The sequence below is a fragment of the Pecten maximus genome, chromosome 6 (assembly GCF_902652985.1).
Source record: "Pecten maximus chromosome 6, xPecMax1.1, whole genome shotgun sequence".
Lineage (NCBI taxonomy): Eukaryota > Metazoa > Mollusca > Bivalvia > Pectinida > Pectinidae > Pecten > Pecten maximus.
The window spans coordinates 14,015,458-14,033,264 of NC_047020.1; the positions used below are offsets into that span (position 1 = coordinate 14,015,458).

A 17,807-nucleotide genomic window follows, 5' to 3' on the forward strand; every position below is an offset into this window, starting at 1 on the left:
GTCCACAATGAGCTATGGTCATTCACATACGACAACAATGACACATATGTCAGCGCCTATCATGCCTGTTATGTTCAGGTGACAGCACAGTCCCCAGGCGAAATTTTCATAGACTCAGTAATATAAAAAAAATAGAGAAAAAGTCAACGCATGTTAAAAAGTCACCATTAATAAAGAAATTTATGCTAGGTAATTATTTTCCCTTGTGTTGTAATAGTGCAAACAAACATGAACTCTGTTATGCAAACTGTTACGTAAGTAATATATACAGAACGCAAGAAATTTGATAGTTTACATTTTGTAGAATCGCTCCACTCCATAACAAATGGCAGAATAAACCACGAAATAAAACCAAAAATGTAAATTTATTACCAATTAATTTTTTGTCATCGGTAACTTTAATGCTTGTAGGTCATGTATTTATTACCAAACCATGCTTTATGGGAGGAGAAAACGAAGTGTATCTCGCGTCTGGTCCTTTTTTGTAAATATTTTGTAAAATCAGAACAGTAAAAAAAATCGGTTTCAGACTTGTGACACCTTCTTTTGGAATATCCTGTCACGATCTTACCATGGACAGGAGATACAATTTATGCCGCCCCTGATTTCATGCACAGCATAATTTGACATTGTCAGTCAAAGTGTATTAGACGTATATTTTAAGTTGTATTACATAATATGATCACAAGTTTCAACACTCAAAACGCATAAGGCAAACATTGTTACATGTACCACAGTGCTCTTCAGGCATTCACACGTGCTATGTGAGTACAAGTATTAAGTGGCATTCACACGTATAATTCAAGACGTGTTGATAAAATGTGAAACTATCAATATGCAAATATATGCATATAAATCCTTAAATGAAAACACGATGTGTTTCGGACTATTTAGATTATATTCAAAACTTTAAATACACGTGACATTTTACCTTCTCCTAGTTTACCCTGGATTACATAGAAACAGATAGAAAGGTGTTAAATGACTGAACAATATATGTTTAATTAACAACACAAAACAGCAGAATGTGCGATATATGATTTAATTAATTATTCAAACCAAAGACGAATACAATGGAATATAAGTATTAATATAATGGAACAGAATATAAAACTACTGTGTCGACAAGTTTTGAGTATGTAAATTCAAAGTATTGTTTTCAAACATATACTTATTGTCAAAAATCTTGATATATGTATCAAAGGAAATTAGAAAGTTTATGAAAATACAGGTATTTTGAACAATTAAGGAAAATTGACGTGAAAAAGTAATGTTCACTTTGATAAGTAAGAGTTCTTTACAGATTGTTAAATCATTATTAATCAGGTTCGTATAATAAAGACAGAGTTAAGCAAACATATATTACAAACAATCACTGTGTGTTATCTGTGTGAGAATTGTCGGATTGTGCAATGGACAGCTCATCAATGTTTACCAAGAAGACGACCGGGGTTCGAGTCATCAATCTGACTCGTAAAGGTGATCTTTGTCTACAAAAATATGTCTAGATCTCCTCTAGTCTCCTACCATATATCAAACCCGCTAACTTCTAGGCTCATATAATCCATAAGCAAGCAGAGTATCGGTATTCAGTTGAAGTTTTTCCATCAGACTAATCATATGCAGTACGTTTAGTTTAAACATATTTTATTGTCTTCTGTGCAATCGGGATTGGGCACAAGTTATACAACTTATCTAAAGCCTTCTCCCTTAAATATTACAATCATAAATTACACAAATAAATCGATATATAGGCTTACATATGTATATTTATGGAGAGAGAGAGAGAGAGAGAGAGAGAGAGAGAGAGAGAGAGAGAGAGAGATATTTGGATTTAACATAAGTATTTATTTATTATATGCGTGCTTGCGACGATCTTTACCAATACCGGCGGCAAAAGTTGAAGCTTTCCACTGTTCCAAGCTCACTGCTTATACTAATGTCCAAATAATCCAATCCATGGTGAGCGTTCCCCTGATCATTCCTTTCTTTCTTTGAAATACGTTTCTCCTATGCCGTCGGTATTGGAAAAGATATAACCATACACTTGAAATAAGTAATTTGTACAAAAGTCGTAATTTAAAAGAGATATAAGGAAGATCAAAAGGAGGGGGGGGGGGGGAGGGGGGGGGGTTAGAATCTATTTGAATCCTGAATGAATTCCTGAGTGTACATGAAAATGAGTTCGTTTTCTCGATCAGACAAGTTAGAATCTCCAAAGAGCAATAGATTTACGGTAAGGTGAATATATGTATTGAGATTACGAAATAGTGTTATTCTTTGGTCTACAACTAAATTGGCCCTAAATAAGTGATTTCTTAATGTACTGGCACGGTTCCTTAAACGAGTATGTAAAATGTTATGTTCCCTTTCGCCATAGAAAAATAGTTCGGTAATTTATGTATATCTGTGTTGCGGATGGCATTTTTAAAGGCTGAAAGTGAAACAGTATGTCTTATGTTAAGGGGAACTGATTCCATTGTCTGATTGTAGAAGGAATGAAAGATTGATAGGAAGATTCTAGTCTGTTGTTTGGCAAAACATAGTTTTCGGAATTGCAGAGATTGTGTGTGGAGTTATCAGAAACAAGACTAGGGAGTAGAGTGGTAAGGTAGCTAGGAGTAAAGTGATTATGTATTTTGTAAAACAGTAGTAGTTTTCTACGAGAACGACGCTGGGATAAAGGTTCCCAACCCGTTTCAGTATAAAGAGATTGTCTACTGGCATAAGAGGGTAGACCAGTGACAATGCGGCCAGCTTCTAGTTGTATTTTTTCTAATCTATCAGCGTCGGCTAAAGAACAGCCATCCCATGCAAAGTTCACAACACTATTTAAGGACAGTAAGAACGAAAGATCTATATATTCTATTCAGTGTTGTTCTATTTAGAGTATATTTTTACGTATATTTCGGTATAATACAATAATGCAATAACAAAGCTACTCTATACATATTTATAGTTATTATCAAACACACTGTAGTCTTCTCCTGTAAACACAAAAAGCAAACAAACGGGGAAAAGACAAGAAATACTTATTTGTCAATTTCTTACACAGTCCCTGCATTCAAAATTTGAATTAACTTAAACATCCAAAGGAGCTTAAAAAGGTCATGTCATCAGGTGAATTTCATTAATTACGGCCATGGCACTTCAAAATATAATGAAATTCTTTGCACACATAATCTACGATGTCCACTCACAGAAATATGTCAATCATGTCAACAAAATGTGCATCAGTGAAAAGTTACAAAATTTTACCTAGACCTTTAACTTTTATTTTTGTACCCGGTGTGTCCCGGCATATATTTTGTGAAGTGAACATTTTAGACCAAATTTCTTGTAAATCGGACAATAAATACGAAAATTACCAGCCGGGCCATAATCAGAATATAGCGAAAATAAGAACATAATATCTATAAAGAAAATATTTAAACGATATAAAAATATAAAACTTAATATTGTACGTAAATATTATATGGAATAAAAAGAAGAAAATAATACATAGAATATTTAGTTTGTGGTGTAGCATTGATACTGGCTACATGGGAAAGGAATTAATATAAGCTCTAAGCTTGTTTTCCCATCCCATAAAAAATATTTTTATATGTATTGATTATTTTGATTAATGAATAAAATATTGTTTAAACTAATGTCTATTTCGCTGAGTAAGTTTTAACAGAATCACCAATCAAATATGTCACTTGTCCATCTAACAGAATTACATAAAATTCTGATGATGTCACATCCTACGTTGCAGAGGTCTTCATGCAGGTTCACTTCCTCGGGTTCGTCCAAACACTGAATTGTCGTCGCATAAGTCCATAGAAAGACTCCCTTACAAAACAATAATTCATTGTAATAATATACGTTCAACGCTAGTGTAAAAATAGATTGTACAAAAGACACATACGATATCTACACCCTTCAATACACCTGGGAGTAAGATGACGTAGAGCCAAAATGATATTAACAGCACCAAAAAATTGTTTAAATTGTACTTATAAATATACACTCACGTAGTTGTTCAAAGTAGGGATGTTTACGGAGCCTGGACGCTGAGATCCGTCGTTCCTTGTCCGGTTCAAGTAAATGTGCCACCAGATGATTAATTAAAGGAGGCGGATTCTTTAAGATAAAACAAACTGTAAATAGTAACCGATGTTGTAGCTCTGTACGCTCTGAAAAGGCCGTAGCGAAATACTAACCCCTCAGCCTTACCCCTAGAAATGTTATTTCATTAGATATGCGATTAGCTGACGAGGAATCGACATGTTTTATAGCTATATTATAGACCGACAGAAGCTCGATATGATTCTTGTTGCTTTGGTTAGCCAGTCTGTTACCTGGATTTGAGCTATTATCCCTTGCAGTAACTGACCGATGCTATGCATATCTCTTGCTTTGCCTTCCCAGATAAATCGTGTCAGGGGGTCGATTCCTTCTAGACGACATTCAGTCAGAAAATTTTCTGTGTAAATATTCAAAATTTCTTAACATAAGCAGCACGAGTTACCAAAAGCATACTACGTTCACACTAAAGTATTGAATTAAACAGTTCTTTCTGTGCATATTTTATTATAAATACGCATGAGAATTAGAAAAAGCATATTTACACAAATACGTTTGTCGCATTTATATCCGTTATATTTTGTGTTTGCTATTTTAGCTTTCATTTTATTCATATAACACATATGCATAAAACATAATTATGTAATATTTTCCGCGCTTTCTGTGTACATTTCCGGAAATTATAACATTAAAAGTCGGTGGGAAAAATTATTTAAATCAATTTAAACATATTCATAATCTGCGATATGCAATTATAATTACATGCATGTTAAAATATGTCATATCATATAAACTACGTGATTGAGTTACATTTCTAATAATAAAAATGCACGGAAATGATTGTCTTTAATGTTAAAGTTCACTCCGTGAACGAATGATTCCACATGCCACTTAGGAATATGATATGTGACAGCGTCTGTGTCAGTTATATCATTAATTGAGATAGCAAATTAGAATTCTTGGCAGATAATAATACCGAATCATATATATAAATTTGTTTACGTGCTTTCGAGAGATAAACCGACAACTCAAGTTGATGTTAAATGAAATATACAAGCCTATTTTTGTAGATGTTGTAAACAGAAAGGACAGGGAAACCTGGGATATTTATAGAGGTACAAACATGTGTCAGTGTGGTATTAATAGAACAAGAAGAGGGCATTTTTATAAAATGTTACGACACTATCACCTTGATATAATGAAAATGTCTTTACCTTCCGTTTCATCTAATTCTATTATACAATATAAAACTGGTTTAGTGAATGTGAAAATAGCATTTTATTTTTTTCAGTTTTAAAACCTGTTGTATGTTGTATGTACGTAAAGAATACAAGCCAAAAATTGTATTGTATGTAGAATAGTGGACAGTCTGATATTCTAGTTAAAGCATACATCTTCTTTGTGTTTATATCGGACAGGTTTGATATCTGTTTAACATGTGCAGTGAACCACGAAGGCTATTGATACAGCAAAAGGACGATGGAGTCATACAGCATACTTTGCAGGCTTTTGTAGAAGTGCATGCATTACAGGTGTGTGAAATATGCCAGAGTAGAATTTAGTCCCATCTTGATAATGTCGTCCAACAATAAAGGCGCATTCCCAACACGTGTGCAGTATATTTGGAGCATCGGCATGCAGTATTGAAATGGATGAAATTCTAACAATGTGATTGATTTATTCACGAAATTGATGGTGTATTTCTAGGACTATATCTGTGAGATAATGAATGAAAAAAATAAACAGCACAATTGAAGTGAGAAAGTTCAAGATTTCAACACCATCTCCAAACTACATTTCACCAAATCAAAGACATATCACGGCCATAAATCTGGAGTTATTTTGTTCACATAAATTGTGGTGGGGGATGTTCCATCAACACCAAAATGTTATTCCTAAAATTGAAGAATTCAAAGGGAAATGCACGTAATGCCTGGCAAGTGTTTGGATATTTATTAGTTCCGTGTTTCAAACTTTTTTAAAGGAAAATGTAAAGTGCATAGAAAGTCTGAATATAAATACCGGATATTCTTTAGGAATGTTGATATTCAAATTATGTGTGACATTTAATAGATATTTATTTTCCCGTTATTCTATTACAGTTTTTCATTGTATAACATGATTATATGCTCACTCAAAAGCTTACCGTGAGCTGTCCACTATTTTGCCTGTATCCGTCCAAAAGGTTACACGTGACTGTCTAATAAATGCATTTTTTGTGTACTTGTTGGACTGATACAAGTAACTTATTAGACGGCTACATGGTATGTCGAATATAGCACGCAAATGTCAAAGGATGATGCCACAACTGTTTTTTTTAATTATATGGATATAGAGGCTTATAAAGAGTCTAATGTATCTATCAAATCATATCAGATAAGAGAACGGACATCAACGAGACATTTTTTATTCATTTAATCGCCTCCATACCTCTGAGATGTTGCTTCTCAATACTCGTCCTTGTCATCACTGATATGGACGGGAAGAATTGAATGGTGCTGGAGCCTAGCTCTGCATCCAACAGAAGCATGCCACCTTCGGGGAGAAAATAATAAACTCTAAACAACATCTTGAAAGTGTTCTTAAATCAGTTTATCAAATTAACGTGTGTTATATAGATAATAAAACTAATGCCTACACGTTATAAAGCATAATCAAATTTATATTAGTGATGTCCAGAATTAATTAAATTTTTCGTGACATTTTGAAGCATTAAATGTAGTCAAATTGGTGGGTTACACATCGGAAAGCTATACAGATCAATAACTAGAAAGTGAAATGTGGTTTATGAAATTGAAACAATGTCTAATAAAACGAAATCAGATTTTGCTTAAACGGAATAATAATTGAAGAAATACAAAATAAAATTAGTGTACAGGGTGTCTGTCAATAACAAAAAAAATATAAAACTATATGAAATATACATGTATCTGTAGACATAAGAACGAGCTCCGGTGTGTGACGGTTCGCTGACAAGTCGTCCGAGATAGATGTGGTATACAAACATATATTCCTGTAATACAAATCAATATGAAGAAAATGTAAACAGTCGACAGAATACGTTACATTTCGCACTACCATTATTTGTCACTTTTCCTTTTTTGTTTATCGTATTTACTTAATGTTGCTGCATTTTCTTCTGTGTTAACATCTTACCTGTGTGACGTCTTAGTATACCTTGTGATGGTCATACCTACCACCGATTCCTCCCAGAATCACGTCTTTCGAGTGCAGTGTCTCTATTCCGCGGACCAGCTGTTCCATGAAGATCCTCATACCCTTGAGGTTATCCATAAACCTCCCCGCGTTCACCACAGACGTTAATACATCATGTCCTGTTATAGAGTTCAGCACTGACAGTTAATAACGTATATTTTCGTAAAGAATAAACAAAAACAGCTTTATGATATTTATTTACAAAACAAAAGCTTTCGAATATCAGAGGGAAAATATTGACTGTCTAACGGATATACTCTGGACAGATCGAGTTACCCTGTACAAGTACTCGAAACGATTAAAATAAATGTTTTGTCATTTGTTATTAAATTTGTTTTATTCAATATTGACTGTTGAAATACAATAGAACTCGTTCGGCCTTTAACGTGCCTCTTTAAAACTAATTATCTATAAGCCATTTTTCTTTTTTTTAATCATTGATCGGTAAAATGGTTAAGTAAAAAATATGCCAATGTTCCTAAATAATACTATATTGCTATGTGATAAACTTTTAAACATATCCTAAACATCGAAAATAAGTCAACCTCAGAAATACGCATATCCCAAAAACAAGCCTACCCCCTCAATAAGTATATCCTGAAAATAAATGTGGCAGTATGAGACTTATAATGATTATGTGTGGTGTTTTCCTGTGTTTATATCAACTAAATGTATATATATAGTTTAAATTATTTTACGGGGGCACCAATTTAACTCTTTTTGCCATGAACATAAAAGGCAATGCATCCTTACTGTTAGTGTGTTATCTGTACCTGTTAGTTTCTTTACTTTGTATGACACCTTACAGACAGAGTGACATTTGGTTAATCTGTGACTGGCTTATCTAAGCAGATGTGGTGTTAAGATGAGGATGGGCTATATGCGATACCTGAGAAGTCAGTCAGGTGGATCGACAGCATAATTACAGTTAAGTCATTCCAAGGCTTGATATTTCATAAGTCTTTGTAATAGTTGTATAAAAGTAACCATCGTATTATGGTAGTATGCTGTATACAGTTAAGGTAGGGTATATGTGGTATTGATATTCAAATTAAAGATAATTATTGTATCTTTATTTAGAAAATAGCCATGTGAGTGTTTCCATATTTCAAGAACATTGAAGGTCACCAGTTAATAATGTTCAGTAAAACATTGTGATGAAGGAAATAACTAATGTATAGGTTATTTGTTAATGTCATTGAACAAGAGGATTAAATATTTACTATGGTTTCATTCACTTATACACTGAGGTGTCTAAATTCCCAAAAATGGAGTTGGCGGGAAAACTCTTGTCCAATCATGCAGGGTATGTACTGTCCTTAAAGGTTTCATCCAAAAAGTACAATACTATGTACTGTTACTGTATGCATTGTGTTTACATCTAGCAGTGAGAATGTACAGTCAGTTCTGTGTGAATTGCCATAATGATGTATCATTATTAATTATATTCAATAATGAAGATAATCGTATTCTGTGAAAAGTTTCTAAGAATAAACGTAATTAATGTGGTAACATTTAAAGTATAAAAAGTATGAAAATAAAAGTGTTTTCTAGAAATAGGGTAAACTGTTGTAATTGATTGAGTAAGAGTTATTTCTCTTGGAAGGTGAGTGAGTGAGTGAGTGAGTGAGTGAGTGAGTGAGTGAGTGAGTGAGTGAGTGAGTGAGTGAGTAGAATTGTGTGTAACTATGTTTAGTATTTGTAATTTTAGGGGATTTGCTCGAGTCGTGTCCTAAAAGTAAAGACAATAAAAGAACCAGACTGGATCGTTCGAGTCACATATAGTGCATGCCAGTAGTTTCTTCAAAACTGACTTTTAAATAAACTTTTTTGAAAATGAGTCCTTAAAATTTTGTAATGCTTTATAGTGTGAAAAAGTAATAACAATACAATAGCTTATGTTATGCATATCATAATAATAATATAGTTGCGACAACGATTACACTTTTTCTCACAAACATGACAACTAAGGTGTAGGAGTATATCAAACGAACACCAACAAAGATAAACAATATCCTGAAAGTGAACGTTTATTAAACCTGAAGTTACATGTCAAATGTACCGGCAAAATTTATCATTTATTCACATAGAACTTGAAAAATACAAAGAGAAAATCAAACTTCTGGAAGGAGGTTGCATTCCATGGAAACTTTGAAAAGAATAAAGAGTCAATACTGACAACACGACCCTATGCTATCATGCTCTGCATGCACGAAAGAAAGAAAAGCTAAGGAAATAATTTGCAGTGGGGAAAAACAGAGAAACAAAGTCACGCTTCAATGGCATTCACATCATGCTTTTAAGACATACAAATTATGTTCTATTCAGTAAATGATCTAATAATAACATGCGATGCTGTTTACATACATTATCTTCATTTCCTTCATCGGGTTTACAAAGGATACAATACACATTTTATGTGATAATGTTTATATACATTTTATGTTATGTGATAATATGTTTACAAATAAAAACGAGAAATGGTAGTCATTTGGGATCATATAAATTTGACTGTAAAATAAAATAAAATAAAAACAATAGAAATACCGACATATCAACAGAATCGTAAGTATATTAGGCATTGATTACCTAGGACAAATACTACATTTATAGACTGATTAACTAGGACAAACACTAGTTTTAAAGACTGATAAACTAGGACAAACACAACATTTATAGACTGATTAACTAGGACAAACACTAGTTTTAAAGACTGATAAACTAGGACAAACACTAGATTTATAGACTGATTAACTAGGACAAACACTAGTTTTAAAGACTGATTAACTAGGACAAACACTAGTTTTAAATACTGATAAACTAGGACAAACACTAGTTTTTAAGACTGATTAACTAGGACAAACATAACATTTATAGACTGATAAACTAGGACAAAAACTACATTTATAGACTGATAAACTAGGACAAACACTACATTTATAGCCTGATAAACTAGGACAAACACAACATTTATAGACTGATTAACTAGAACAAACACTCATGAATGAAGTATGAACTTCAAATGTAAGTTCAGTGTGAACTGCGAATGAAGTGTGAAATCCATCTATTTATCTATTTGCATAGAAATATGACTATATGTTATGAACAGGAATAAAATAGAAAGTAAATGTGCACCTAAATTACAGTGTATACACATCCTATTTTTCCGACTTAAGTTTACATGCACCTTATTTGGGGATATTATAGCTTCTAAGCAGGTAAGCCCATGTACACTTTAATCAACATTTATTATACACATCTGTTCACTTTATACTCCTGCTGAATGTTTCATGAAACCATTGCCATTTTGGAGACGAAATCAAAAGACACCGATTCGTATTATGTTTCAGACAGTAGCATTTATAACTAATGATTCATAGTATGTATTTGATGACTCGTAAATCAACCTACCTGGTGTGTACAGAAACATCATCTTGACGTAGCCATCCTCCTCGATGACCCCAAGTAGCTCTGGAACAATGAGCACCTTTCCTCCAAACTCCAGGTAAAACAGAAGCTCCTGATCAAGAAAACATTTTGACTTCCGCTGGGAAACAAATTTTGAATAGTAAATATCTCAAGTCTTGTATATTACTAGTGTCATTACAATATACTTATCTGTTCACAGAGTGAAAATAAGTGCTTGGACAGTAGCCTAAGTAATATTATTCCATTATCATGCCGTTCATTAAATGTTATGTATTGTTCAGTCATATATCTATACATATCATCTGCGAGATCATTGTGCTTTATTTATTATTAAATTGTTATATTTAGAAAACAATAAATTTCAGATCAGAACACAGGACAGCTAGTTATATATAGACCAGAACTGTCACAGCTTGTTATATTTAGACCGGAATACATGAAAGCTTGTTATATTTAGAACAGAACACATGACTGCTTGATATATTCAGAAAAGAACATATGACAGCTTGTTATATCTAGAAAAGAACACATGACTGCTTGTTATATTTAGAACAGAACATATGACTGCTTGTTATATTTAGAACAGAACATATGACTGCTTGTTATATTTAGAACAGAACATATGACTGCTTGTTATATATAGACCAGAATACATGACAGCTTCAGCTTGTTATATTTAGAACAGAATACATAACAGCTTGTTATATTTAGAACAGAACATATGACAGCTCGTTATATTTAGAACAGAACACATGACAGCTTGTTATATTTAGAACAGAACACATGACAGCTTGTTATATTTAGAACAGAACACATGACAGCTCGTTATATTTAGAACAGAACATATGACTGCTTGTTATATTAAAGACAGTTAAGTCAGAGAAACAGCTATGTACATTATGTATATGAACTTGCCTCAAGCATGAGAAAAGTAACAGCATTGTGGTCGTCACATCCACGACATAACGTCATTCTTCCAAATTGATCCTCTGTGAAGTATTTCCAATACTGGTAATGTCGGTTCAATAGGAATCCTTCTTCTGTAGATATGTTGTGCAGTCTCTATTAGATAAAAAAAATGAAGTAAAAACATGAATCAATTAATAAATAAAACACCCTTATTCACAACATTTTGCGGAAGGAGAATTGATTTTTCCAAAACAAACGTTTGGCTTTTTCAATTGGGCGTACAGTAATTCTGATGATTGACTTTTATCTGCCATTATTAATTAAACCATTCAAACTTGAATCTGTTATCATCCCATGTTCCTTTTATTTCGTTTTTATCATAAAATAGCGGTTTAAAAGAAACCCTTAAGCATCCAAATAATAAGTCACTTGAAGTATTTCCAAAACTCCTTCAAATGGTTCGAATGCCAAAATTATCACCAAAATTATTTGATTCCGAGAACAAAATATAAAAACAGGTCTTGATATTTTCCAATTTTGCACTGTGCTGTACTTTATGTGTCGCAGTGATAATAACTATGAAAAAAAGTTTTACGACTTTGCTATGAAATGTTTAAATACATAGCAATGATTATTTGGTTAAATTTTGAAAGTTAAAATTTAAAAGAAATTGAAAGTTAATTTTAAAATAAACACGTGCAAATCGGAATAATTGTAGAAAGTCCTTTCAGAAATGTTAATTGATATTCACGAACTAACCTGGTCTCTTAACAATCCTCTTTGACCTCCGATTGTTTTCCGCTTTTTGAGAAAACTTCTGACGTAATATGGACTTGTTCCATAAATCAGCGGTACACCTTTTTTGCCATGTAGATCTACAACGGTCCCTGGTTTCATTTTGTTTCTGATCCTGTGAATGTTTTCTTGCCTGATTGGTTTCATTGAGACGATACGATCAATGTGATATGTGAGGAATGCATCTTGTTGTTCGGAATCCATTTGGACAGCATTTGAACCTGGACCGTGGGAGTGTGCTTCCTCGGGAATAGCCAAAGCGGCGTCGCCGGATAAACTTGGTACAGGATCGGAAGAGTTTGCAGCTACAAGAACATCACAAGGACGACCGGCTACAAAATCAAGGGGAGGTGCAGCTTTTTCAGGAACAGCTACAACACAATCACCCGGAAGACTGGCTTCGGAGCCAGGAGGGTGTACAGCTACTGTAAGAACAGCTAAGTCGACATTACCAGGAGGACCGGCTACAGAATCGGGATAGCTTGCACGCACTATTGGGACAAGTACCTCTTCATCCTCTCTGACTGACGTTGTTGGGGACAGCTGGTTTTCATTTGTCAGAAGGGCATCAGCCGCCCGTCCAGAGTACTTACCATGTATGTGTTCAAAGTGGGTGTGATTGGACGAATTCCAGCATCATAATATGATATCGCTACCTCCTTCAGACTGTTTGAAATTTTGCTCTTTTCGGTAGACACAGAATGTCTACGTAAGTTTGTTTGCTTTGAAAAGGGTAACAAAGCATTCCATAACATTCCACTCATAATTCTTTGTAGTTCAAACACAATACAAACGATCACACATGTCATTTGTAAGCTGAGTCCCGATTCGATGGATGATGTGATCTGGTCTATCACAGTGCTATTTTTCAGGTTTTTGTGACTTTGCTCATAATCTTCGGTGGTGTTTTGTATGATTCCTGCTATAGATATCATCTTATCGGTCTGTTGTGATCGCATCACTGCCAGCCATCGAAAACATTCATCTCGAAATCTCAAAATATTTTCCATTTCGCCATGTTGAAATTTCGCCGAGGCGTAATTTCCGCTAAATGCTTTTGGTGACATGCTTTTCGTACTGGTTATAGTTGTTTCCAACCTGTCTCCAAGTAAAAAATTCCTTTTTGCATCAGTCTGAGGAAAATTTTTGAGACGTTCCACCGGATCCACGAGAACAGTTTCATCCATGGAAATACCTGGTGATTGTCCGTCAGTGCGTGCACACATAGAGTCAGCATCAAAGTCTCTACCAAGGACGTCAGCATCATCTTCCAAACGATCTTCAGGTATATCGGTTTTGATAAATGGATTTTTGATTGGAATGATGTCATTCCTGCTGATTGGTAACAAATCAGCAGCTTCTTCCGAAGTAACTTTCCCCTTTCCAACAATTGCTCTCGGGTCGACAGTATGTGACATCTCCTTCTCTTCAGGCGAGCGCAATGTTCCAGCTGCTCTCTCGAGAGACATGCTCCTCTTACTGCTAGCATTTGTTTTCAACCTGCCGTCCAGTAATATATTTCTTTCCTTGTCTGTCTGAGGAACATTTTTGAGACGTTCTAATGGGTCCATGAGAATAGTTTCATCCATAGAAATACCTGATGATGGCCCGTCAGTTTGTGAATCCCACATGCATTCAGCCTCGGCAATATCAAAGTCTCTATCATTTTCTTTATCCAGGAAGTAAGCGCCATCTTCCGAACCGTCTTCAGATACATCAGTTTTGGTAAATGGATGTTTAACTGGAGTGATCTCATTCGTCTTCATTGACAAGACAGCATCATCTTCCGATGTAACTTTCCCTGTCCCAACATCTGTCCCCAAACCCTCGGTATGGGATATATCCTCATCTCCAGGCCAGTGATTGCTTTTAACAGATTCATCTTGGTTATCTCCAAGGTATTTTGAGTTTTTTGTAGCCTCTGTTTTCCCAATGATGTAGCATCCGTCGTAAATATCATTTTCCGGTGATATGAAGTTCAACGAACCATTGAAGTCAGATCCATTTTCAGGTGGTTCCCAGATGTCCGTTCGATAACGTACTAGTCCTTCATACACGTCTTGCTCACTGTATTTGACACTGTTGGTAAATTCCCACTTATCACCCCCGCTGCCTTTCTTTTGCGTCACCTCTTTTCTAGCCGGTTCACTCATCATCGCTAACTTGATATACCCATCTTTTGGTTCACTATATCCCTGTAATACAATACCAACAGTACATTATTTTATCTATTGTCCCTTATAAATAGTAAAACTCCTCATGTTTATATATATCTATCTAATTTATTTCATTTCTGTTTGCTAGTATGCTCATCATTTACTCAGATTCAAATGAATTCGACTTTGATACCCGTATCTATGCTTGTTGATTGAAATTATATAACATGATTGTCCCAAACGTACAAAACAATTATCCTTCTTTAACACATCTAATTCAATGTAGATTTCCAATGCATGAGTAATACAATTATTTTATTAGCTATGATTCGATTGACCGTTTCTTAGTCAAGCGTACCTCTGGAAGAAAAGGGGGGAAAGTTGAGAGAAAGCAAAGCAGAATTTGACAAAAATAATTGTCACACTACTTCAGCTACATTAGATGCAGACAAGGAATGTCAAAAACCTCTGAAGAAAACGTGATGCTTAGGTGTATATTGACAAGGCGTCCATGGGCCACCGTCATTGTAATGGTGTAGACAAACTATTTTGTGGTACTATATATAATTTCACATAATATATTTAGATTATTTGAGATATATATATTATATATATACATGTATATATATATTAAGCATAATACATGTAATATGTAAATGTCTCTAAATGAATATTGATGTTTTCTATTTTGTCAAGCAGTACTTCGCATCATAATCAACAAATGGAATGACCCCGATATTTGAACCCGGAAGTTATTCTACAGCGTACTTCGGTTGTTTATTTCCGCTATAAAGGGAAGTTTTTACGTAATAAAGGGGAAGTTTTACACATCTTTCCCCGTTCCTTCAAGTAGGCATCGTGATGTTTCATGAAACATTTTCTTTAGATTGGTAAGTACATATTGTTTTAATGTTTTTGTACAATTGTACAACTATTCTGGAATTTTAACCATGGCGTTTCGGCAACTTCAGCTAGTCACTATCTTCTAGTGACCAGTGCACCGTATGTACATAGACTATCAGCAGTTTTTATCAAGTATTAACAATTTAAAAAATTACAATACTATATCAAATTTTTACGTATTATTTTATTTGTAATTTTATAGTCAGGGGCCAGTCTAGGTACATGTACAGGGCGCGACGAATTACCCAAATCTACCCAAATCCACCTAAATCTACCCAAATCCACCTAAATCTACCCAAATCCACCCAAATCTACCCAAATCCACCTAAATCTACCCAAATCCACCCAAATCTACCCGAACCCACCCAAATCCACCCAAATCCACCTAAATCTACCCAAATCCACCCAAATATACCCAAATCTACCCAAATCCACCCAAATCTACCCAAATCCACCCAAATCTACCCAAATCCACCCAAATCCACCCAAATATACCCAAATCCACCCAAATATACCCAAATCCACCCAAATATACCCAAATCTACCTTAATCTACTATGTAAATCTAACAAAATCATACTTAGAGCTTATAATTTGGGACAGTGAACTTGTAAAATCAATATTTTAGTGCACCATTGTCGCGTAAAGCAATTTTCAGTTTGACCATTACCCTCCTCGTGGATCCGCCTTCCAGACCCATGTGTTAACATGGACAGACAAAATGATTAAAGCGAGCGGGGGTGTAAATATGCGTATGGACAAGTTTTACCTTACAGACAGCTAGTATCGTTGACATATATCTTGTAAAAGTAAAAATCATACAGTTTAGAGCAGTTGTAAGTATTGTATGAAAGACATTAAGACAATATGATATATATATGAATATATATAAGTAGACATTTTCAGTTATAAGGTAGTTTTTACAAGATATGTATAAAGTGACGTTTACATTAAAAAATACACGTTTTAAATTCAATATTTATCTATTGTTTTAAATTCGATATTTATCTATTCTCAATTGTTCTTTTATTTTTTTTATCAGAAACGAATATTATTTAATATAATAAACTTTACAAAATCAAAAATATGCAATTGTACGTTCTAGAATTACGGAATAAAAAAAAATATCTTTAAAAACTGATGAGAAACGTGGGCGGAACACCTGACACCTATCAGAAATATATATAAAAAAAAACTAATTCAATATTTTAAATGTCTATTTTTTGTTTATGCCTATTTCAATGTAATCAGTCAGTTGGCAATGAAATATGTTTAAAGTCAATCCATTTGAAAAGAAAATTAAACAAAAATACGAATATTACGACCCGTGCCAACATGTTAGCAGTCTTATAAGGGAGGTAACCCCTACTTAATTTTGAATTTTAAACCAATCGACAAAGACCGTACGTAATAGGCCTAATCATTATAAAATGTTAAAAACATCTTTTTGATACGTTATTGATGTAATGTATATCATTTTGTGTGGAATATATTGGTAGATTTGGGTGGATTTGGGTAGATTTGGGTAGATGTGTGCACACTGATATATTCGATGAATGAAATTATACTCTACAATCTTATACCTTTGGGTGTATTGTATTCTGCTATGGTTTACACTGTAATCGTATGTACACTGTGGTGTTTGATGAACGAGTTTGACACTATAATGTTATGAACACTTAGATGTTTTATGGACGAGATCGAACACTGAAATGTTCTGTACAATGGGATGTTTTATGGACTAGATCGAACACTGAAATGTTCTGTACAATTGGGTGTTTGATGGACGAGATTTTTACACTGTAGTGTTCTGTACAAAGGGTTGTTTAATGGTCGAGATTGTACACTTTAATGTATTATACAATGAAATGTTTGATTGACGAGATTGTACATTGTAATTTTATGTATATTGAGATATTTGACGGTTGATACTGTAACCTGTAATATTCTGTACAATGTTATGTACACTGTGGTGTTTGATGGACTGGATTGTACTCTCTAATGTTATGAACACTTGCTTTAATTGAGTGCTTGATGGACGAGATTGTATTCTGTAATGTTATGTTTACTGGAGTGTTTCAGGGACGAGATTGTATTCTGTAATGTAATGTTTACATGAGTGTTTTAGGGACGAGATTGTATACTGTAATGTTATGTTTACTGGAGTGTTTCAGGGACGAGATTGTTTTCTGTAATTTTATGTTTACTGGAGTGTTTTAGGGACGAGATTGTATTCTGTAATGTTATGTTTACTGGAGTGTTTCAGGGACGAGATTGTATTCTGTAATATTATGTTTACTGGAGTGTTTTCGGGACGAGATTGCATACTGTA

At 34.1% G+C, this 17,807-nt stretch overlaps 2 protein-coding genes across 2 annotated transcripts; both read right to left on the reverse strand.

The window, feature by feature from the left end:
• Positions 1-2,904: 2,904 nt before the first annotated feature.
• On the reverse strand, positions 2,905-12,965 carry LOC117329033. Its single transcript, XM_033886719.1, has 8 exons — positions 12,382-12,965; positions 11,629-11,775; positions 10,696-10,831; positions 7,266-7,403; positions 6,499-6,603; positions 4,344-4,468; positions 4,017-4,125; positions 2,905-3,834 (listed from the first exon to the last, which is right to left on the reverse strand). Exons 1-8 carry the CDS (start codon positions 12,619-12,621, stop codon positions 3,764-3,766), a joined length of 1,071 nt encoding a protein of 356 aa, XP_033742610.1. The 5' UTR covers positions 12,622-12,965; the 3' UTR covers positions 2,905-3,763.
• LOC117329032 lies at positions 12,956-16,271 on the reverse strand. The gene is made up of 2 exons (XM_033886718.1): positions 16,245-16,271; positions 12,956-14,612 (listed from the first exon to the last, which is right to left on the reverse strand). The coding sequence occupies exons 1-2, from the start codon at positions 16,269-16,271 to the stop codon at positions 12,975-12,977; spliced, it is 1,665 nt and encodes a 554-aa protein (XP_033742609.1). The 3' UTR covers positions 12,956-12,974.
• Between the last annotated feature and the right edge of the window lie 1,536 nt (positions 16,272-17,807).